This window comes from Astyanax mexicanus, chromosome 24 (genome assembly GCF_023375975.1).
Source record: "Astyanax mexicanus isolate ESR-SI-001 chromosome 24, AstMex3_surface, whole genome shotgun sequence".
Classification (NCBI taxonomy): domain Eukaryota; kingdom Metazoa; phylum Chordata; class Actinopteri; order Characiformes; family Acestrorhamphidae; genus Astyanax; species Astyanax mexicanus.
In genome coordinates, this window is record NC_064431.1 from 32,045,853 (window position 1) to 32,069,325 (window position 23,473).

General features: G+C 37.4%; 2 protein-coding genes across 7 annotated transcripts; both read left to right on the forward strand.

Moving 5' to 3' along the window:
• Positions 1 to 1,318: 1,318 nt before the first annotated feature.
• On the forward strand, positions 1,319 to 7,678 carry c24h6orf89 (chromosome 24 C6orf89 homolog). Of its 2 annotated transcripts, none has more exons than XM_007256713.4 (9): positions 1,319 to 1,471; positions 1,698 to 1,763; positions 2,339 to 2,602; positions 3,467 to 3,632; positions 3,902 to 4,044; positions 4,183 to 4,334; positions 4,986 to 5,121; positions 5,299 to 5,422; positions 5,859 to 7,678. In XM_007256713.4, exons 3-9 carry the CDS (start codon positions 2,414 to 2,416, stop codon positions 5,939 to 5,941), a joined length of 993 nt encoding a protein of 330 aa, XP_007256775.2. In that variant the 5' UTR covers positions 1,319 to 1,471; positions 1,698 to 1,763; positions 2,339 to 2,413; the 3' UTR covers positions 5,942 to 7,678. The 2 variants fall into 2 exon arrangements, with proteins under 2 accessions (XP_007256775.2, XP_007256774.2); XM_007256712.4 differs by having other exon boundaries at positions 1,349 to 1,471; positions 1,695 to 1,763.
• Positions 7,679 to 8,326: 648 nt separating this feature from the next.
• znf76 (zinc finger protein 76) lies at positions 8,327 to 21,299 on the forward strand. Of its 5 annotated transcripts, none has more exons than XM_022682504.2 (14): positions 8,327 to 8,397; positions 9,934 to 10,031; positions 10,755 to 10,869; positions 10,967 to 11,044; positions 12,078 to 12,259; positions 12,466 to 12,537; positions 13,482 to 13,595; positions 14,055 to 14,256; positions 15,178 to 15,357; positions 15,816 to 15,995; positions 16,725 to 16,837; positions 18,143 to 18,301; positions 18,497 to 18,610; positions 18,746 to 21,299. In XM_022682504.2, exons 2-14 carry the CDS (start codon positions 9,996 to 9,998, stop codon positions 18,833 to 18,835), a joined length of 1,635 nt encoding a protein of 544 aa, XP_022538225.2. In that variant the 5' UTR covers positions 8,327 to 8,397; positions 9,934 to 9,995; the 3' UTR covers positions 18,836 to 21,299. The 5 variants fall into 5 exon arrangements, with proteins under 5 accessions (XP_022538225.2, XP_007256777.3, XP_022538226.2 ...); XM_007256715.4 differs by having other exon boundaries at positions 10,789 to 10,869; XM_022682505.2 differs by lacking the exon at positions 8,327 to 8,397 and adding an exon at positions 9,454 to 9,854.
• Positions 21,300 to 23,473: the final 2,174 nt, after the last annotated feature.

Sequence of the window (23,473 nt, forward strand, 5' to 3'; positions counted from 1 at the left end):
GAAGAGGAAGATGGATGATCACAAACCATCAAACCAAACTGAACTGCTTGAATTTTTGCACCAGAAGTAAAGCAGCATAAAGTTATCCAAAAGCAGCGTGTAAGACTGGTGGAGGAGAACATGATGCCAAGATGCATCAGTCATTGCTCATTTTCTGCAAATAAATAATGTAAATGACAATATTTTTATTTACAGTTAGGGAGAAATGTTGTCCCTAGTTCATAGAATAAAACAACAGTGTTAATTTTACTCAAACATAAACCTATAAATAGCAAAATCAGAAATTAAACAGATTCAGAAACTGAAGTGCTCTCTAATTTCTCTATTTCTTTCCTTCCAGAGCTGTATATAACCTATAACAGTGGAGCTCTATAAACTAGTTAACTTTAGGGTGTGTTTTATCATATGTCTTCAGAAAGGGGGCAGGTGCTGCAGCAATGAATTATTATGTCCAAATGTTTTTTTTATATATATTGTATATATTTGTATACAGTTTTATTGAGCATGTGACATTACAGAAATTCAATAATACGAAAACTGACAGCAGAAAAAATTACAAGGAATAGAAAAGTGCATTTCTTAAAACTACCAGATCCCTATGAAATTTGTATTTTAATCCCACATTATAACCCAACCAGCATTCACACCCACAAACACAGAAGAAAAAGGAAAAACGTTTGAAATGAGTTACCATGTTACAAAGAAATAATATATTTTTAACCATTAAAAAAACTACATTGACTTTGGAAATAAATAAATTAATTATTTGCAAATATAAAGGACCAAACAGAGAGGAGGAAAATAAAGAATTACACCAAATAAATCGATTCCTTTATAAAATCATTAAACACAGTGATGAATTAAATAAACAATAATTTCTTTATTTCTTTCTATTTCATAAAAGCTATTTGTCATAGCTATCCAAGAAGACATGGTCTACGTCTAAATTAAATATTTTTAAAACACGTTTAACTGGATAAAAATTCTAACTATTATATTAACTATTAAATGAAACTACTGTCACCGTTTTATTGATACAGTACTTATTCGTAATTTTCCATATTTTTATTTCTATTGTGTGTTATCAAATAAAGATGACGAGATGCTCCGCTGTGACGGGCAGTGACGGTAGTGGCGGACAGTGACGGTGGTGACGTAGGCAAAAACACGTGATGACATACAGTTAGTTATTTACTGCAGCACTTTCGCTGGTTTTAATTCAAACACGTCAAAATTAAACTAACGAGCTCATATATTAATATCTGTATTATAACAACACATAAACCCCATTAACAGGGTTTATATGAACTCAGATATGTTATTAATCACAGTAGTATAGTTATTATAACAGCTGGGTGGGTACAGTGACAGTGTGGAAAGTGCTGGAGTCAGTGTGGATCTGTAGAGAGAGGAGGAACTGATCGATCTGAGTAGGAAAAACGCGTTAAATCACCGGATTAATCCTGATAATGTGAGTTATTGTAGTTCTGTAGTGTGTGTGGATGTGTGTGAGAGTGTGTGAGGAGCTGTTTTGCTTTTTAATTCGTTATAAATCGCTTCGTTTTGGATGTTTCCCATTCCATCACTACCTGGAGCTAATGCTAATGCTAACACTAGTGATGTTATGTTGATAGCAAATCTAATTCGGATTTTTTTTTTAATAATGCGAATTGTTTTTTCTATTTGTGTTTAAGAAGCTAAAGACCATGAAGGCTACAGTGTTCTCCCGTGATCTGGGTTAAGTGAACTTCTCACCTGTGCAGGTAAAATTGCTGTGGTTATTAAATCCCCTTATAATTATTCATTTTTATCATTGTAACATATAACTGTGTAAGATTACGGAGTATTTAGTTACCTCTCAAAGGTGTGAAAAGTCTCTCCATTCATTACTCTGTAGGTAGAAGTATAGATACTAGTGTTTAAAGTACTTCTTAATACTGCTTTTTACTGTAAAAAGCAGAGGTGTCAAGTAGTGAAATACAAATCTTTTGTTTCCTTACTTAAATAGAAATGTTGGTTAGCTAAATTTTTATTTTCACACAATTATTTGAACTTTCTATTCCTTTTATTTTAAAAACAGCCTCGTTACTCTTTACCTATTTAATTTCAGCTCGTTTTCATTCCGGCTTCTCAACGCTCAATAAAACCCCTTTCCAGATAAATCTCTCCATCCAGATAGAGTGAATCTGATTGTAATTGGATGTAGAGAAGTATAAACATATACCATTCCGACTCCCTATTGGTTTATACTGTGATCCATCACACCTGCACATGTCCCGCCCCATGTGTCTCATATTCTATATCTTTACATTGATTGGCCCTCATGTAATTATTTCAGCTCAGGGTGATGAGGAGGAAGTAAACGGTCGCAGCAGCAGAACAGAGTTCACCTGAGCTCAGGTAACTTGTCACCATGGGGTCCACCCTGAGCGAGCCGTGCATTTACGATAAGCTGTCGGAGAGTATCGACATCCTGCGGCAGTCCGGCTACAGATACGGGATGTCTGAGAGAGAAATCGAGAAGTTCATTAAACAGGTTCTGGAGACCAACGAGCCGCGGAGGGATCCTCCACAGTTCCCTATTCTACGAGCAACTATCAAGGTACAGAACATAAATGTGTTTCATTTAAACAGATAAATCTTAAATGTCCAAAGAAGAAATATTTTTTTTGCATTGCACGACTGCATTTTTGTCTTTGCTGTTAAATCGTTTATTCTTGGGGTAAATTTCTAAAAAAAGAGAGAGAACTGCATGCTGGGCAGTTTGGGTGATTCTCCTCTGTGGGACCTAGCTGTATAAAGAAGTCTGTAGATTTGTCGATACTCACTTTTTTGTGAATTACTCTGAAAATTGGCTAAGTTGGCGACACTGTGTATGTAACTGCTGTTGTTGGAGGGAGGGGCAGTGCATTCTGGGGATTGTAGTGCGGCAGATTTTGAAACAGGATGGTATTGTTCGTCAACATGTTTTTTATACTCCAATTTTAACATTTTTAACAATTTTAGGGGTGTGACATATACACGCATGCAATAAATATTCAGATTTATTTGTTACATTATGTTGTTTATTTATTTATATATGCATTATATTATACAAAAGTCTTTACTGTTGCTTACAAAATATTTTGTTTCTACCTAACGTTTAAAACTGCTAAACTTAGATTCTATTTCTATCGCAAGAATGCCCTGAAATATATCACATATATGATCTAGTGTGTATTTCTGCTGTATTTATTGTGTGTCTCTGTGGTGTTTACTGTGTATTTCTATGGTATTTCTTGTGGTGTGAGAGTTTCTATTACTTGTTGGCTACATTACCTTCATATCCTCAGTGTAAAAATGAAAAAAGCACCAAACTGAAATCATGTGGAGTATTTGCTGTTCTGATTAATTAATTTACACCAGTGATTGCTGTAGGTTTGCTCTGTTCTGATGCTGGTGCTCTTTCACTGTTTCTGTTCTGCAGTTTGTTGTGGCCGTTGGTGTGCTGCTGATCGTGGTGTTGGCCTTCACGTACCCCCAGAGCATCCCCCACCCTGGACCCTTCAGCCCCACAGCCCACAACTGGTCCTCCCCACTCAGCCACATCAGACTGTTATCCCTGCCCATCGCCAAGAAATACAACCTACACAGTAAGAGTCCCTCTGTAACACTAGAGTAAGAATGCTTCATAAAATAATTTGCACTGTGCCTCGTTGAGCTGCAGGAGCAGGGCTTTTAAGCTGGTTCCAGCTAGCTGTGGCCCAACTAGGGCCACAGTTCCCCCTCCTTCCCCACACAAAAAAAAACTTCACAGTAAAAGTCTCTGTAGATAACCATACAATAAAGGTCTCTCTGTAAACAGTGCATAGTAAGAGCTTCTCAATAAAACGATTACTGATAATTTTGTGTGTGTGTTTAGGTTTCCACACGTGGTGGAGTGTAGGGGGTGTAAGACAGACGCTGCTGAACTGTTCTGGCTGTGCTGGTGTTTCTGCAGTGCTGGAGCTCAACACACTCCACACTGATCTCATACCCACAGGAGCACAGCCCATACTGCTGAAGGTGAGGACACACACCAACACACACTAACACACACACACACTTTCTCACAGTTCATTATAAATAGCTTTCTGATTAATATTAAATATGTCTGTAGATACAGCCGTAAAAAAGGTTCTCTCTCTGCCTGTCTGTCTGTAGGTTGGTCAGTCTCTGGTGGTGAGGAGGCAGCAGTTGGAGGAGCTGTACTCGGCTCAGTCGGACTCTGTGGCGGTTCTGTTGGGGGAGGAGGAGCAGGTTATGTCTCCAGAGGAGGGATTTCCTCAGCATCCAGCCAACTTCAGCCTGCTCTGGTACTGAACCCAGCCAGTACTGAATTATACATAAATCATAACAGTGATATCCATATGGAGATAAAAGCAGTGGATCAACACCAACAGAGGCATGTCTCTCCAAACCATCACTGATTGGTGGAAACTTTACTCTAGACCTCAAGCAGTTTGGACTGTGTGTCTCTCCACTCTTCCTCCAGACTCTACTGATGATCAGTGATGGTTTGGAGAGACATGTCTGTCATCTGCTGGTGTTGATCCACTGTGTTTTATTATCAAGTCTAAAGTCAGTGCAGTTTTGTTTTCCCACAAAATCTTACAGCACTTCATGCTTCCCTCTGCTGCTGACAACTTTTATGGAGATGCAGATTTCATTTTCCAGCAGGACTTGGCACACTGCCCCCACTGACCACAAATTGGTCTTATATAGTATTTAAATTTTCTGAGACACTGATTTTTGGGTTTTCACTGGCTGTAAACCATAATTATCATCAACAATAAAAGAAATAAAAGTTTAAAATAGATCACTCTGTTTAATACATCTATATAATATATGAGTTTCACATTTTTAACTGAATTACTGATTTTTTTTTTTTTTTTTTTTTTTTTGGAGATGTTCTAGTATAATGTCTAGTTTTAACTGTGCTGTGTTTGTTCTCTGCTCTCCTGCAGGAGGTTTGACTCAGGTTCGAGGGAGGGGGTGTTTCAGTGGCTTTTCCCTGATGCACTGCTCTGCCCGCTGGTGGAAGTTGCAGGAACAACGTTGCGGCGCTGCCGAGTCACACACAGCACCGGCTCTCAGAGCAGAGTGAGTGTGTGTGTGTGGATTTAGTGTCCGGATTTAGTTAGTTAGTCCATGTTTATCGATATGAGTGTATAAATACCAGTTTTCATACAGTTTTCATACAGTTTCAGTCAAAGGTTTGGACACACCTTTAAGTAAGTTCTCTCTCTCTCTCTGTGTGTGTGTGTGTGTGTGTGTTAGGGAGAGCGAGTGTTGGGTTGGTTGTTGGTGGGTGAAGGATCCCCTACTGTTCGGGTGCTGCCTCTTCACCGCTGCCAAACACACTGCAGCTCTTTTAACCTGTGGCTCAGTCCAGGGAATCTGGGTAAGTACAACAAACAAAAACACACACACACACACACACACACACACACACACACACAGAAACTGTATACCACAGTAATTACATTTAAATTGTGTTATTAACATATAAAATACTCCTAATTAATCAAATACCAGGAATTATGTATTTATTTAATTATTATTTATTTATGTTTCAGTTCCACATAATATACAACCAATATCAATATTCTTCACTGCAGGTTTATTAACCCTATTCATTAGATTATACACACATATACACAGCAAATAATGACTGGCCTTAATCTCTGTAACCACAACCATCAGATAGCAGTCATAAGGGGGGGTGATATACGAGTCGGGGTATAAGTATATACCTGTAAAATACTGTATATATTGTTCCATCTCAATGTATAATATGACAATACCAAAATTTAGCTTTGTTTGTTTTTTGTTAATAGTATACGCAGATCCACGCTACTGGCAGCTGGAGATTTTCCCTGGTCGAGGGGAAAACATCATGTGTGACGGATCGGCACTCTGAGAGGAGGACTTGAGGAGAGGAAGCCGCACAGAACGCTTATATGGAACTGAAGCTAATGCTAATGCTAATGTTGCTTAGGTTCAAATGACCAAGTGCATCACAGGGGAGTTTTTTTTTTGTTGAGAAAGACTGCCATGTCATGCTGGTGCCAAGAACGCTCAGAGCCAACGAATGAGGGAATGTACTGTACCTTTTAAATTCAGCCAGGTGTGATAATTGATATGTTGCTTTAATTATCGAGTCGCAACACGTTTTTTGGTAAAAAAATGTATATATACTTTTTTTTGTCCACATGCTGAAATACTAATGACGATAATAATGTGTCCGTTTGCTTGCTAGTGAACAGTTTTGATCGCAACATGCAAATATGTGACTTAACTATTAACTTCTTCTAAGAAAGTTAAGTGGATCAAAATGCCTCGTAAAGCTTAGGTAGCTTGGCTGGTATGACCAGTTTTCTCGTCTTAATCCAAATTATGTTGTAGTATGTTTCAGCCAGAATATGAAGATTTGGTGTCTGAATATTTGCTTCTTCAGTTTTGCATTAGATCTGATCAAATTAGATAAAAGTAACATCAAATTCAAATTCCTATACCAAGTAGCCTAAATCAAATAACCAGCCTAACTACCCTTAAATAAATTAAACTTTAAACTTTGCTGATGTGGTTTCCTTATTCAGTTAGCACAATGCTAACTATGGCCATAAGTTCCCATTATATAGCTACAGGAAAATTAAAAAACATAGCCATGTAATAAATAAAAGGTGTAAATCTAAAGAAGCAAACATCAGTCTTGGCTAATAAGCTAATGATAGACTACATTTGGAGTGAGGGGAAATGGTTTAATGGTCAAACCATCACTTTAAATCTTTTTCTTTACTTATAGGTGGGTTCTTTAATATGATGTGCCATGTGCCAGCGCTAAGCTCTCTAAAGCGTAGCCACCACTGCCATACTTTTTCATATTTGCCTGCATGGTTTCTTCCTTCTGTTGCCTCTTGCAAAAAAAAATAATTAACCCATAAAAGCACTTTAAGATGTGTTGGCATTGTGCATTTGTGTGCCAACTCCCTGTTTCTCCTTTATTCTCCTTTATAAATGCTTTATCTTCTCGTTTATATGTCTGTAAACACACACACGCACTTACACACACACTTAATTTCTGTACTCTTTTACTCGTGTTCATCAGTATTATCAACTATTCTTCTTATTTTACATTTTAAAGGAGAACTCTGTTGTAAAATTGAGTTTTTACACCGGAGTTCTTCTGCTTTAATATTAACGTCTTTGTGGATAAGAGTGTAACGATAACAGGAATACTGAATTCACGCTAACCCTTAAACAACAGTTCAGTCAGAAAAATGATAAACTAATAGCCACTAGATAGCATGTGCTAATAAATATATTATGTCCTGCTAGCATCATGCTAACTTGGTGGTTATTAGACGTAAGATGATCTGTTAAATTTTTTTAGCCACGTTAGCATGCTCTTCCCAACCTGGTGTAAACAGACATAAACGTTTCCTCAGAATTTAATGCAGATTATATTTGTTGTTTATTATTCACAATATGGGGCTGATACTGCTGTTGAGTAATCAGTTTATTTTGAGAGAAAAAAAAAAGATGTTTATAATTATGGATAAAGTAAATTAATCTAAATGGTGATTCTGACACTACTGCGGGATTTCTAATGTAAACAAATGCTGCTGTTTATAAAGTTTTTCCTCTTGAAAAAATAGTTTGTGTGTTCTCTGTGTGTTTGTTTTTAGAAACATTTTAGCGCTTAAAAAGAGTGAATATTATTTACACTTATATTATTATTAATATATGATTTTACATACAATTCTGGAAAATAAATTAAGAGACAACTTAAGTTTCTGAATCAGATTCTCTGATTTTGTTATTTATAGGTTTATGTTTGAGTAAAATGAACATTGTTGTTTTATTTTATAAACTATAGACAACATTTCTCTCAAATTCCAAATAACAAATATGGTCATTCAGAGAAAATGAGAAATAATGCAAAAAAAATATCAGTATTTGGTGGAATAATCCTGGTTTTTAATCACAGTTCTCATGCATCTTGGCATGTTCTCCACCAGTCTTACACACTGCTTTTGGATAACTTTATGCCTTACACTCCTGGTGCAAAAATTCAAGCAGTTAAGTTTGGTTTGATGGCTTGTGATCATCCATCTTACTCTTGATTATATTCTAGAGGTTTTCAATTTGGTAAAATCAAAAAACACATCATTTTTAAGTGCTCTCTTATTTTTTTTCCAGAGCTTTATATATAGTTGTGTTATCCACTACACCACCCCAACCAAAATAGTATTCAATATTAAAATTTAATGAGCAGGTGTGTCCAAACTTTTGACTGGTGTGTGTGTGTGTGTGTCAGTCAGTCAGTCAGTCAGTGCTGTGACTGAACTCATCCATGTTCCGGGGCTCATGGCGGTGAGTAGTATCCCAGTTTGCGCTGCTGCTGCAGGGGAAGAGGGAAGAGGGAGAGCTGGGATTGAACATGGGGGGAAAGAGGGAGCTGGACTCGGGCTGAGCCCCGGCTTTGAGCTCTCTAACCCCCGCTATTACTCTTACACTACCCCCGGTGCCCGGCGCGGGAGCCGGCTCGGGTGTAGCGGCTTTGAGCCGCTTAGTTTGCGGCGCTGCGGGGAGAAAAGCGGCCCCCTGCCCCCGGAGTGCTCTCAGTTAGCCTAGCTGCTAACAGCGGGCTAACTGAGATACAGGGGAGTTTACTGCAGACTGCGAGGCGGGAAACGGGTTTAAATAAATCTGGGATTAATCTACACAATTCAGAACGATTATATTAATTTATCTTACTTTATTTATGATCTGGTTTGAGTATTTGTTGACATAAAAGCAACGCAGAGAAGCTAGAAAGATAGTTAGTGGTTAGCTGTTTAGCTAGCTAGGTTAGCTAAGCTAACCAGTTAGCTGCTTCCTGGCCTGTCAGATGGCCGCCATATTGGATGGGTCTCTTATGCGACCCTAGTGCATATATTATTAGTGATAAGGAAAGTGTTTAATACACCTATAATCACAATTTATACCCGATTTTTACACGTTTTGGTTTGTTACAAACAGCAGAGATGTAGTAAAGATTTAGGATGCCGTCACTCATTATAAATACCTGCTTTCATGCTAAAATACTTTGTTTTTTGCTCTTCAACAATGACAGAAACACAGTATCGATGGTATTGGCATATTAATACGCCGACACACAAATATACATACATATATATATACACACACAATTGTACAGTGTATCACAAACGTGAGTACACCCCTCACATTTCTGCAGATATTTAAGTGTCTTTTAATGGGAAAACACTGACAAAATGACACTTTAATAAAATTAGGATATAATAATAATAATAATAATATAAAATAATACATTTATGCACTTATTAATATTCCAATACCATAATGCCTGTCTTTGTTAAAGAGCATAATACAAAGTATTTTAGCATGAAAGCACATATTTGTAATGTGTGACAGCGTCCTGAATCATAACTACATTTCTGCCGTTTGTAAGAAACCAAACCGTGTGAATTGTGATTATTCTCATTAAGCACATAACTGTTATTAAAAATAAACAAATGAATCTGAACTTTTTAAGCATGTAGTTTTGTTTTAGAAGTGTATTTTCGGTATTACTTCATGGGATTAAAAAATACTGAAACTGAGATATCACCTTTCAGCTAAAAATTATGAGTTTATTATATATTAGATTTGATTCATATCACCCAGCCCTAAAATAGACCTAAAATAGTGCCTAAAAAGTGACATATACACAGTGGCCCCTACACCCAGAAGGGAGCACTTTTGGAATACAGATTATACTGAACCCAAATATGTATAAAATGCTACACGCATGGGCTCTGCATATAATGGTATGTATGTAGTGTTTATAATGCTAATCTCTTGGTATAAATAGGATTTTACAACACTCCATGTGTGTGTGTTGTGTAGGTAGAGTGTTTACTCCGGCAGTAGGATGGAGAGTTTGGGGCTGCAGGCTGTAGCTCTGAGTGATGGCTCCACCGCCTACGTCCAACAGGCCATTAATGGTGAGACACAAAAATAATCAGTTTAAATAATAAGTTTATGCCTGCTTTCCTCAGACCAGAAATATACAGCTTGAAAACAATTGAGAGACTACCTGAGTTTCAGAATCAGTCTCTCTGATTTTGTTTTTTTTTAGGCATTTGAATAAAATGAACATTTTTGTTTTATTTTATAAACTACAGACAACATTTCTCCCAAATTCCAAATAAAAATATTCTCAATTAGAGCATTTATTTGCAGAAAATGAGAAATGGCTGAAATAACAAATAAGATATAGACCTCAAATATTGCAAAGAAAACAAGTTTATATTCATACATTTTTAAGAGGTCAGAAATCAATATTTGTTCTCCTCCACCAGTCTTACACACTGCTTTTGGATAACTTCATGCCTTCACTCCTGGTGCAAAAAATTAAGCAATTCAGTTTGGCTTGATGACTTGTGATCATCCATCTTCCTCTTGATTATATTCCAGAGGTTTTCAGTTTAGTAAAATCAAAGAAACTCAACCTTTTTTAAGTGGTCTCGTATTTTTTTTTCCAAAGCTGTATATGCTATACATGACTGTTTATATCGGGTTTAGTATTAATGTTATAGAGATTTAAAGGTGGGACACAATCACTGACTGCTGGCTTTATGTTTATTTGGCTTTATTCTAATGTTACATAGTTTTATAGGTGACTTGTGTAGGAGTAGTAGTACAATTGTGTTCATTTAATGACACAGGTGACGCACTGCATTGCTGTTCTCTCTGTCTTAGACAGTAACCTGGTTGAAGGAGACACCATCCAGCTGGAGGATGGAACCACAGCCTATATCCAGCAGGTCACCTTGCAGAAAGGTCAGTTCACACAATCAAAATAAATAAGTAGAAATTAAATATAAAAAAAATGCTTTTCTTTTTTTTGTCTCTTATAATGCTTTTGTTTCTGTTTTAGACGCTCTGCCGTTTGAAGATGGTCAGGTGGTCCAGCTTGAGGATGGCACCACAGCCTACATACACCACACACCTAAAGGTAACATGCACAAAAACTGCATAGAACATTATACTGTCTATACTTAAGCTCTATAAGCTAGAGCACCTACAGTATTAGCCTGTATTGCAGTATATGTTGCTATATGCTATACTACATTACATTGACCTTATTTAATATTACAGCACTCTATACTTTCCTTGGCCATGCTGATGAAATCTGCTCAGGGTTCTAAACATTGCCAGACTGGTAGTTAATTTAGCTGCCATATCTAACTAATGTAACTTAGGTATGTTTTTGCACAATTTGGAAAACTAGCAGAGTAAAGACCCTTTAACAGCTCTAACCAGATAACCCTCTCAAGAGTACTCGAGATCACATTTAGCCCTGTACATTGATTATAAGATACAGGAGAGGCAGCAAAGACCATTAACAACACAAAGAGCTCAAGATTGGGTTTCAATCTCATGATAAACTCTGATTTATCTGTTTATACTATACTGCACTACTACACTACACCATACTGTATTACACTAAATTATCATACACTGCATTGCACTACGTCATACTCTGCTGTTTTATTATATCTTTTGATGGGATAACTCTGAAGATATGACACTTTGATACAGTATGCTGTGCCCTTAAAATAATTTGACACACAGCAATTGTGAAAATTGCCAAATTGTGCCCAAAATGTCAACATTTTGTGTGTCCACCCTTATTATCCAGCACTGCCTTAACTCATGATGGAGTTCATTAGAGCTTGTACAAGTTGCCTCTCTGTTTGAGGATGCCCCACAGGTGCTCAGTTGAGTTTAGATCAGAAGACATGCTCGGCCATCACCTCCATCACCTTTACCCTCAGTTCCATATGTCACAGTACATGTTAGTATTCATGGTTCCCTCAATTGAACTGTAGCTCAACACAGCTGCCAGCATTAATGCAGCCCCAAACCATGATGCTCCCACCACCATGCTTCACTGTAGGCAAAGAGACACTTTTGTGAGATTCTCTACCTGTGAAATACTGTACGTTTACATTTGTTTTTGTGATCTTTGACCCTCTGGAGTGCAGATGGCTTCGACTCTGGTGCGGTGGAAGCAGTGCAGCTGGAGGATGGAAGCACGGCGTATATACACCACCCATCATCCCTGCAGACAGGGGGCACTATACTCACTGTACAGGCTGGGGGTGCACTGGAGGAGCTCACAGCGGACCCTGACACCCTCAGCACTCTGGAGACGTACGCAGCACGGGTCAGAAATACACACACACACACACACACACTGCATTACCAATACAGACATTATAGATTTCACTGCACAGTAACCACAGTAAGCTTAGTATGAAACCTGAACACTGTAAATAAAGAAGACCTGATCTGTTTCTCATGCTTTGCAATGTGCCCATTGGCTTACAAATTCTGTATGTGTTTTCTGTGTGTGTGTGTTTATCTCCGTAGCTGACAGGCTCTAAGATAGAGATGGATGGGAACGGTGTTGGTGCTAATGGAGTAAAACAGGCCACGGTGCAGGTAAGCTGCTTCAATTCCAAACACAAACACAGTACATAAACACTATCCATTAGGGGTGGGCGATATGGCTCTAAAATAATATCACAATATTTCAGGGTATTTTTGCGATAACGATATACTTGGCGATATAGGAAAACTAAAATAATTAATTTATTTCAGGAATATAGTATAATAGTATAACAGAATAATCATAATGTGGCAGAATAAATACTATAGCATAAAATAATATAATGCAGCAAAAAATATTGCAGAATATTTAGTGCATGCATATAAACTGCAAACTAAAACAATTATACAATAAATACACCTAAAGCTTCACAGTAAATAATAGACTACTTTTAAGACAGAACAGCTCTATTATCACGATATGGATTTTTAATATCACAATATTTCTGTGTTACGATATATTGTATACGATATAATATTGCCCACCCCTAATATTCATATATTTGTGGACACCTCTTCTAATGAATGTATTAAGCTACTTTAAGCTGCATTAAGTTGCACCCACTTTGCTGATCAAGATGTGCAAATGCACTTATTCAGCTTGTCTGGTCGCTGTAGAGAAGTATTGCCAGGTGTGAAACGAAATTTATTACACTTTTGGTCAAATGATAAAACCTAGACAATGGGGAAATTATTTGTAATAAATCATATTATTGAGCGGTGATTGGAACACAGCCCCTACACTGCGTCCTTATGACCGGTGTTGTGCCAAATTCAGCACCCCCGCCAGGAAAAGCACCCCCTCTCAGGAGAGGCTGCAGGTGACATGAATATTTTTCATTATTTTTTACGAGTCAAAAACTGATTTGCTGAGCTAAGCTAACTTCTAAAAAATGTGTATATTGGTAACGTGGTACTTCTACTGCAATAACTGATGCAGTCACTAATCTAGTTTTCTCTGTGGATGTGTGTGTGTGTGTGTGTGTGTGTGTGAGAAGCTGATGCTGGAGGGGAAAGTGTGGGGGTCCAGTAAAACTCCTCAGGGGGAGAAAAGCTTCCAATGCAGCTACGAGGGCTGCGGCCGACTCTACACTACTGCGCACCATTTAAAGGTACAGAAACATACACAATTAGCCTACAGCAGTTTAGCCACGCCCCCTTTTAAGCCTACAGCAGTTAAGCTCTGTCCATTTAGCCTACAGCAGTTTAGCCACGCCCCCTTTAAAGCTATAGCAGTTTAGCTCTGTCCATTTAGCCTACAGCAGTTTAGCCACGCCCCCTGTTAAGCCTACAGCAGTTTAGCTCTGTCCATTTAGCCTACAAAAGTTGGGCCACGCCACCTCTAGCCTACAGCAGTTTAGCCACACTCCCTGTTTAGCCTACATCAGTTTAGCCATAGAGAAATTGAAGTAAAATAATATAAATTTATAATATTCTCTAATATTGTACTTTTATAAACTTAAATAGAATAAAATTATAAACATAAATACAAGGCACTGAAAGAATAAATCATATGTGTGTCTAAACCCCCGTTCCTGCACCTCCCACACCTGTGCTGTACCTGTGCCCAGGTGCACGAGCGTTCTCACACAGGTGACCGGCCGTACCGCTGTGAGATTCCCACCTGCACTAAAGCCTTCTCCACCGGATACGGCCTGAAGAGCCACCTGCGCACACACACCGGAGAGAAGCCCTACAAGTGTCCTGAGGACATGTGCTACAAAGCCTTTAAAACCTCAGGAGACCTGCAGAAACACGTCCGCACACACACTGGTAATGCACATGGCTCACACACACACACACACACACACACAAATAATACATTTAAAGCAGCCCAAAGCCAAAGATGCACACACAAGTACACTGGTTATAGCATAGTAATAACATATAGAGTATAATACTGAACTTTTAATAAAGAAAAAAACACTTACTATCTGTACTAAGATATTAGATGTAATTTGGACTGATTCACTTCATGGGTAAAAGTATTGGGACACCTGCTCATTCATTTTCAAAGCTAATATCAAGTTAATTATTCTGATATTTGTTGGAGTAACTGTCTCTCCTGAAGTATTGGATGGAGCTCCACAGCTCTGTACTGTAGCGCATTACAGCTGTGTAAAAAAATGAAGGGATCACTTCAGTTTCTGAATCAGTTTCTCTGATTTTGCTATTTATAGGTTTATGTTTGAGTAAAATGAACATTGTTGTTTTATTCTATAAACTACAGACAACATTTCTCCCAAATTCCAAAAAAAAATATTCTCATTTAGAGCATTTATTTACAGAAAATGAGAAATGTCTGAAATAACAAAAAAGATGCAGAGCTTTCAGACCTCAAATAATACAAAGAAAACAACAAGTTCATATTCATAAAGTTTTAAGAGTTCAGAAATCAATATTTGGTGGAATAATCCTGGTTGGTTTTTAATCACAGTTTTAATTTCATGCATCTTGGCATCATGTTCTCCTCCACCAGTCTTACACACTGCTTTTGGATAACTTTATGCTGCTTTACTCCTGGTGCAAAAAATTCAAGCAGTTCAGTTTGGTGGTTTGATGGTTTGTGATCATCCATCTTCCTCTTGATTATATTCCAGAGGATTTCAATTTGGTAAAATCCAAGAAACTCATCATTTTTAAGTGGACCACGCCTCTCTCTCTCTCTCTCTCTCTCTCTCTTTCTCTCTGTAGGGGAGAAGCCATTTAAGTGTCCGTTTGAGGGCTGTGGGCGCTCCTTCACCACCTCCAACATCAGGAAGGTGCACATGCGCACACACACAGGTGAGAGACCGTACCTGTGTCCAGAGCCAGCATGCGGACGGGGCTTTGCCAGCGCCACCAACTACAAAAACCACATGAGGATACACACAGGTACACACGCTATAGCATAGTAATAACATATAGAGTATAATACTGGACGTTTAATGAAAAAAAAACACATATATAATAAACATAATATAATTTTGCTCACAATTTGATTCTTTCACATTTCTTGATTTACGATGAACAAATTTTGAATGACGAAATATAAAGAGACCTTTTCTTCTTTTTGTTTTGTAAATATATAGACGATTAAAAATGCACCTTTTGTCTGTAAATAAAGAGCTGATTTGATTGGCTTTAGTTAACAATGATTGACATATCCTCCACCCTTTACTTACGCCCACTGGTTCTTTGGCCTGCACTGGTGGGATTGCGACCTCTGGTGTCCAAACAGTGCAACTGCATAACATTTAAAAAACATAACATGGTTATTACACCCCTATTAAATACTAAATAAATGTAATTTTGTGTGATTTATTTAATTGTGTGTGTGTGTGTTTGCGCAGGAGAGAAGCCGTATCTGTGTACAGTTCCTGGCTGTGGGAAGCGTTTTACAGAATACTCCAGTCTGTATAAACACCACGTTGTGCACACACACTGTAAACCCTACAGCTGCACACACTGCGGGAAAACCTACAGACAGACCTCCACCCTCGCCATGCATACACGCACCGCACACGGAGAAGGTAACACACACTCGCACAATTTCTACACTCAGGATAGTACACACATTAATGTGTAGCCATTTTACCTCACAATAGTCAAAAATCCTGAACAATAAATATACATATACACTGTATGAAGTGGATATACAGAAATTAGGATTAAAAACTCAAATCACAGTTTATTGACATTAGTATATAATACATCTAAAGTACATAATATCATGATTATAATTCAGAGAATCTTAAGAAATCCCTTTGTTTAAACAGGATATATCTCTTAAAATAGTTAGAAAAGGTCTATGTTCTATACAAAACATGAAGTTCATGAAGTTCTTTACACAAAATCACTCTCACATAAAGATAAAGAGATCTCACCACGCTCTATTCTAACCAGTTTCAGTCCCTTTCGGAACGAGACTTTAAGGGCTCTGTCACTTTTATGCAAATAATGAATAAGCTGTCGATGGCCACGCTCCATGTTTACACTGAACGCTTACATCTCGTTAGTGTTAGATTGTGCTAAATGGCAAAACCCAAACGGATAACTCATTATTTAAAAGTACTTCATCTGCTGACTTGCCGTGGACAGAAGATATAGATCCCTCCCTTAGACGAAGTCTGCTGGCAAGTCCTGCTGTGTACTGTCTGAGGTTTTCAACCAGCCGACCGAGGGACCATCCCAACTATTATTCTTCAAAAATGTGTGATGTCCAAATCCAGCAGCAACAATATTTGTGTGTTTGTTTAAAGAGACAGAAGGGATGGAATCCTCTCAGCACCAGCAGAGTGTGTATGCAGAGGGGGCGGAGCAGAAGGAGGAGTCTCAGGCTTCCATGGAGTCTGAGGATGTCATTGGCACTCATGTAAGTGAAGAAATTAGAAAAGTTTAGTGAGTGTACTCCAAATAGCATGAAACGCTGCATGTAGCCCTGCAAATAAATTGATTTAGTGTAGATTCATTCTTAAAGGGCCGTTAAGGATTATATTTTCTGTAGTAACTCATAACGTGATCAGATTGTATCATCAGATATTAAGATTAAAACACTGAATGAGTTAAAGCACTAACAGCTGGTGTCAGACGAGCTTCAGACAGTATTTTCTTATTAGAACTTTGCAGTATGTCATGGTAATCTGTGTGGGATGTAGCCTCCGAATCTGCCCACCGCCAATCCCTCAGCCCCATTTTCACACTCAGGGTTGCCAGGTATAGAACGCAACAGCATTCAAACAATGTGCTGCAAATATGGAAATTTGCGAGCTGGCTGTTTTTCTGCTGAACAGGTAATCACTGAGCTTCAGTAAGGTTGCTGACCATAGCTAAAGTGATTTATCAGCATCTTTAGTGTAGTGGAGATGGTAATTTTGGACTCTGAAATGTCCTTTTTATCAATTGTCTCTGTGTGTCAATCTGGCAACCAGCGTGAGACACTTCATGTCTGGGGAAGAATATCCTCTCTATACTCTATTCCATTTAAAAAAATTGACTCCTGTAGACATTTCACACACTCGCTCGCTTTTATTACTGATTGTTCCTTTAAAAATCAGGAGGTTCCTTAAGTGTTATTGTCTATAATATAACCATGCTAATTCAAAAATAGACATACACAAAAGGAATATGCTGTTTGAATCAATAAACAGCTCACAGAGCTGCTTAAAAATTATGATTTTCTTTGATTTGACCAAATTGTAAACCTCTGGAATATAATCCAGATGAAGATGGATGATCAAAACCATCAAACCACCAAACTGAACTGCTTGATTTTTTGCACCAGGAGTGAGTAGCATAACGTTATCCAAAAGCAGTGTGTAAGACTGGTGGAGGAGAACATGATACCAAGACGCATGAAAAAGCTGTGATTAAAAACCAGGATTATTCCACCAAATATTGATTTCTGAACTCTTAAAACTTTATGAATATGAACTTGTTTTCTTTGCATTATTTGAGATCTGAAAGCTCTGCATCTTTTTTGTTATTTCAGCCATTTCTCATTTTCTGTAAATAAATGCTCTAAATGAGAATATTTTTATTTGTAATTTGGGAGAAATGTTGTCTGTATTTTATAGAATAAAACAACAATGTTCATTTTTCTCAAACATAAACCTATAAATAGCAAAATCAGAGAAACTGATTCAGAAACGATTTAGATAATGTGTGTGTTTTTTTACAGGTGGATCTGACCGTCGATGAGCTGCATGCTCTCACTGCTGGCATCACCATGGTAACACAAGACGGCACCACCATCACCGTCCCCGCCCACCAGAACATCATGAGCGGCAGGCAGCAACACGTTGCCATGGTTACGCAAGACGGCAAAGAGCTGCAGCAGGTGGGCTGTGTGTTTGTGACGGAGTGATGTTCATCTGCTCGCCAATAGATTAGATTCATCACATCCTAGTTTACATCCTGGTCACACAGTATAATCAGTTATGGGTGGAATATGAGTAATGAATAAAATTATAATCATTAGATCATAAGAATATACTCCAGCCATGATAATAAAATGCTTTTCTCTATCCTGCAGGTTGCTATCGTTACATCAGATGCCATCATGCCAGTCGGATCAGAAATGAGTTCTCCTCAGTGTCAGCAGGTGGCGCTGTTGGCCACAGCAAACGGCACGCAGATAGCAGTACAGGTGTGTTCATGTGTTACATGCAGATAGGAATAAATGCATGACATTATAATGTTTATACAGTACCAGTTAAATATTTGTGATTAATTGTATTTACTTATTTTTACTTATTTTATGTCTTATTACCTTCTTGATCAGCTGGAGGAGCAGCAAACATTAGAAGAAGCAATCAGCATGGCCACTGCCACAATACAGCAGGGACTGACCCAGGATCAGCCAGATCCCTGACCCAAGCACCTTCTAAAACATCAGTGTTCCACAGATCTGACCCAGAATCAGCCTTTAACCTGACCACAGCACCTGCAGAAACAACAGAATCTACATATCTGACCCAGGATCAGCCTCAACCCCAATCCAAGCACCTGCAGAAACAACATAATCTACAGATCTGACCCAGGATCAGCATTTAAATCTGCAGAATAAACATTAACTAAAAATCTGACCTAGGATCAGCCTCAAACCCAATCCAAGAATCTACAAAAACAACAGAATCTATAAATCTGACCCAGGATCAGCCTCAAAGTTGACCACAGCACCTACAGAAACATCATTATCTAAAGATCTGACCCAGGATCAGCTTTAAACCTGACCACAGCATCTACAGAAACAGCATTATCTAAATATCTGACCCAGAATCAGCCTCAAACCTGACCACAGCATCTACAAATAAACAACAGAATCCACAGATCTGACCCAGGATCAGCCTTAAGTCTGGATCAAAGTCTGGGGGTTTCTCTGGATTACATCAGAGCAACAGGACAGAGCCAGCAGAGACAGATTCAGATACTGGTCTCAGATCAGTGCTTTTAGGCCAGCAGTGCCTAATTCAGGAAGAAATTTAATAAAGCAGGATTTTCTCAGTTAGCTGGATAACTTAAGCCGAACTTAAAGGCTGAATGAAAGTCCAGACACTTTTAAAACTTGCAATACTTACTACAGAGGTGTTGTTTCAAGTACTTTCAAGGTCAATACATTTCATATCTAGTGCTGTTTAGCTGCTCAATTTCACACTTAGATTGCTAAAATTATTAAAAATGCCCCCATAAGACACAAAATTGAGAATATGCTAATGTTAGCCATGTCTAAGCCTGACTTTAGCCCAGTCTGGACGGGATTAGTTTCTCAGGGGAATGTGTTTAAAAAATACTTCCCACTTCTACTCAATGATAAAACTTGTGCGTCCAGACTGCAATTGAAAAAACAGTTCAGTAGCTCCTCCATTTCCACTCGCTGTTGTGTTTTTACGTGGATCTCCGTGGAAACGCGCGCCCAAAGTGTACAGTAATTACGGTGTGCAGCAGTGGACAAATAGCTATTTTATTAAAGGCGAGGAGACGAAACTCAGAGATGTGTGTCCGGACAGGACTAAAATTACCGGAGGAGCACGGAGTTCAGAAAAAAACAGTAGATAATTCAGCCTGTAATTTTTTATCTCAGAGGACGTCTGAAAAAAACACGTACATCGTTCTGGACGGGAATAAAATCACAGAGGATAAAAACCCCCATAAAAGTGAAAATTACCCAGAACCCCAGAGAAAATAATCTCGTCCAGTTTTATTCTCACCTACTGACTAATTAAATGTATTAAAAATATTTTTAAACCTCATTTTGCGGTTATTGTATGGTGAGTTAGCAAGCAAGCTTATTGCTATATAAGTTAGCACATCAGCTAAGTGGAAATAGGCCCACAAAACACTTAATGACACTAAAACCTTCTTAAAAAAACACACAAAACTTTCATACTTTCAGTCAGTTTGGGTGCAAAACCAAAGTAACAGATGTGAAAGTGGGTGTGAACCACAGTCTGGACCAAAGAACCAGCGTTTGGTCCGACCAAAAGAGTTGTTCTCTTTCTGGATCTGAACTACTGAACGCAACAGTATGAACACAAAGGTTTAAAACAGGAATTAATTTATTTATTTACAGTACATTAACTCTTATTTATAAACAGGAATAAACATAATCTTAATGGAATGATTACACTCATTCTGCCGCTGCATAAAGAGAACTAGAATTCAGCACAAAATTCACCTAAAAGCAAAGCAACTCAAAGCCAAACTCATAACCACTCGCTGAACTGCAGTGTGAAACCGAAACTAAACGGATCAAATAGAGCATATGCAATATAAAAAACATGCAAACCTTAGTGCGGACTCTGGTTTGGACTTTGAGGTGTGAAAACTTCTATATAAAATAGAAAAACGTAACATTATTCTGATGGGTTAGCTGTTTAGCATGCTCTAGCGGCTAGCTGTGTTAGCACCTCAGCTAAGTTGAGTTGAGTGCACACACAAATAACACACTGCTAATCACCCACCATGACAAATACCTACACTTGTTTTTTCTGTTTAGCGCAAAGGAGTGTATAGTTAATTTATTCGATTAATTTTTTTGAACATTTTGTGCACTTTGTTTCCCATTTACCTAATGTTAGCATTAATGCTAACCGCACTAATTTGGAGGATTTTTGAGCTCAACCGTTCCAGCTAACTGAGAAAACCTGCTTTAAATCTTTTCTTTGAGTGTGTGTGTGTGTGTGTGTGTGTGTTTCAGAGCAAGAGTGCTGAGATGTGCATTTTGAAAAACAAAGTTAATATAGAGGAGTTTTTTTTTTTCAAAGCCTTTGTGTGAATAACTTGTACATTTGTAAATAAAAGATTACATAAAATAAACTAAAAATCAAACATTTGAACATTGCTCTCTTATTTACTGTGTTTTTTATACTTTTTATACTTTTCATAGACTGAACCCTTTTTTATTTTAGGCTTCATTCACATTACCAGGCTGAAGTGACTCAAATCTGATTTTTTTTGCTCAATGTGACTCAAATCAGATTTTTTTTTATGGCTGTGTGAATGAGCCAAATCTGTTTTTCTTTTTTTTTTATTTATCAGATTTGAGTCACTTCTGTTTTCTTGCATTTATTTAACGCAGATTAAGGCCTGTTGTCCAACAGAATTGGCATTTATCAGCCAATCAAACAACAGGTTGCATTATAATTTATTTATAATGTAACTGCTTATGGAGGGATGTTTTGTGAAAAAAAAATATATATAAATATATATATATCAAAGTTATATCAAATAAAAATAAATGTTAAACAAATGATTAAACTGCGATTAACAAAATATAATATATTTAGAGTGCAATACAGGTAGAAAACTGCATTCTTATATTTTTCAAAAGCTTAAGTTTTAGGGCTGTTCATGTTTCTGATAAACCTATCCTGTCCAACAGAGGGAACACTTGCTCTTTCCTGGGGTGGTGCTGATGAGTGCCGCTTTCATCATCATAATGTTTTTGATGGTCTTTGGCACTGCACTTGAGGATAAGGGCAAATTGTATTTTTCTGATTGAATTTTTTACAATTTTTTTTTCTTTACTTCTTAGTTTTTGCTTCTCATAATCTGGATTAGAACATTACTCAAATATTCACTATTCACTGTATACCTGTAACTCTACCTCTTCACTACTTTACTTTAACTGATGCTCTCAAACTCTTTATTAAGAGACAATAAATTCAAGTAATTAACTCTTGATGAGTTCAGCACAGCTGTTAACTGAAAGCCTGAATTCCAGGAGACTCTACCTCATAAAACTGACTGAGAAAATATAGCAGAGATGTGAAAAGAGGTGCTACTTTTTTGAAAATGTAAAATATAAAACATTCTGGTTTGTTTAACACTTTTTTCTTGTTTTCTAGTTTTTCTTCATAGTTTAGATGAGTTTAATATTAATCTAAAATGCAGAACATTTTAAAATGATTAAAAAACCCTGAATTTAATGTCTTCAAGATTTTGACTGGTACTGTAATATCTCTAAGGCACCAGAAAGGGGCGCATTAATCCACATGATCACTGCAGTGTGAGTTAGTATGAGGAAGTTGCTGAGTTGGGAAAATACAGCCTGTAACTCTTCCTCCTTCTTTTTCTACCACTGAAAACAATAGAGTGAGAAAATCCCCATATTTTACATCACTTTCCCCACTTTAACTACAGCTTTCATTGATTCTCATATTATTTTTTGATCTAAACTGATCAGATAAACAGCAAATAATTACATTATAGCTAAATACAGATAACAAAAGTCAGTTGTATATGTATTATATGGTTTGTATTAAACTTACCGTACATTAAATATATCTATCTTGTTTGTAATCTATTATTACAGCCTGTACTGTGTTATTTTTAAGTGTAATTATTTAAGGGAGTACTTTATTCTTCCCTCTAAATACAAGAACGTTGATTAAATGTCAGAAGTTTAACATTAATCGATGATGCCTTTTATAGGCAATGTTAAATAAAGGTTGTTTTTTTCATTATCAATGTTGAAAGATTAAATTAATTAATGCAACCATTGATTAAACGTTTATTCAATGTTCTTTTCTATCAGGGATGTTTCTGTGACTAAAATTATTTTATAATTGTAATTATTAATTACTTATAAGTTATTAACAAACATTAAGTGAGGTAAATAGTAATTATTATTTATAATTCTAATGTTATTTCACGTTTATATGAGATGTTTATGTTATTCAACGATAACACACACTTACACTTCTGCTTGGGCTCCTTACTCTGTTCTTCCTCAACAACAGCCTCTGATTGGCTGAGCCCTGGTGACATCACTTCCAAGCAGTAGCCAATGGCTGCACAGAGGAAAGAGAGGTGTGTGTGGGGGTTTCCTCTGTTCCACAGAGAGTTTCTGTGTGTGAGTGAGAAAAAGTCTATGTGTGTGTGTGTTAATTAGGGGTATGCAATTAGCTCATTTACTATTCTGATTAGTGCAGATCAGATTCAGAAGCTGGCTCTAATGGCAGTTTGGTTCATTAGAGAATAATTAATAATGTTTATTAATATGGTTTAT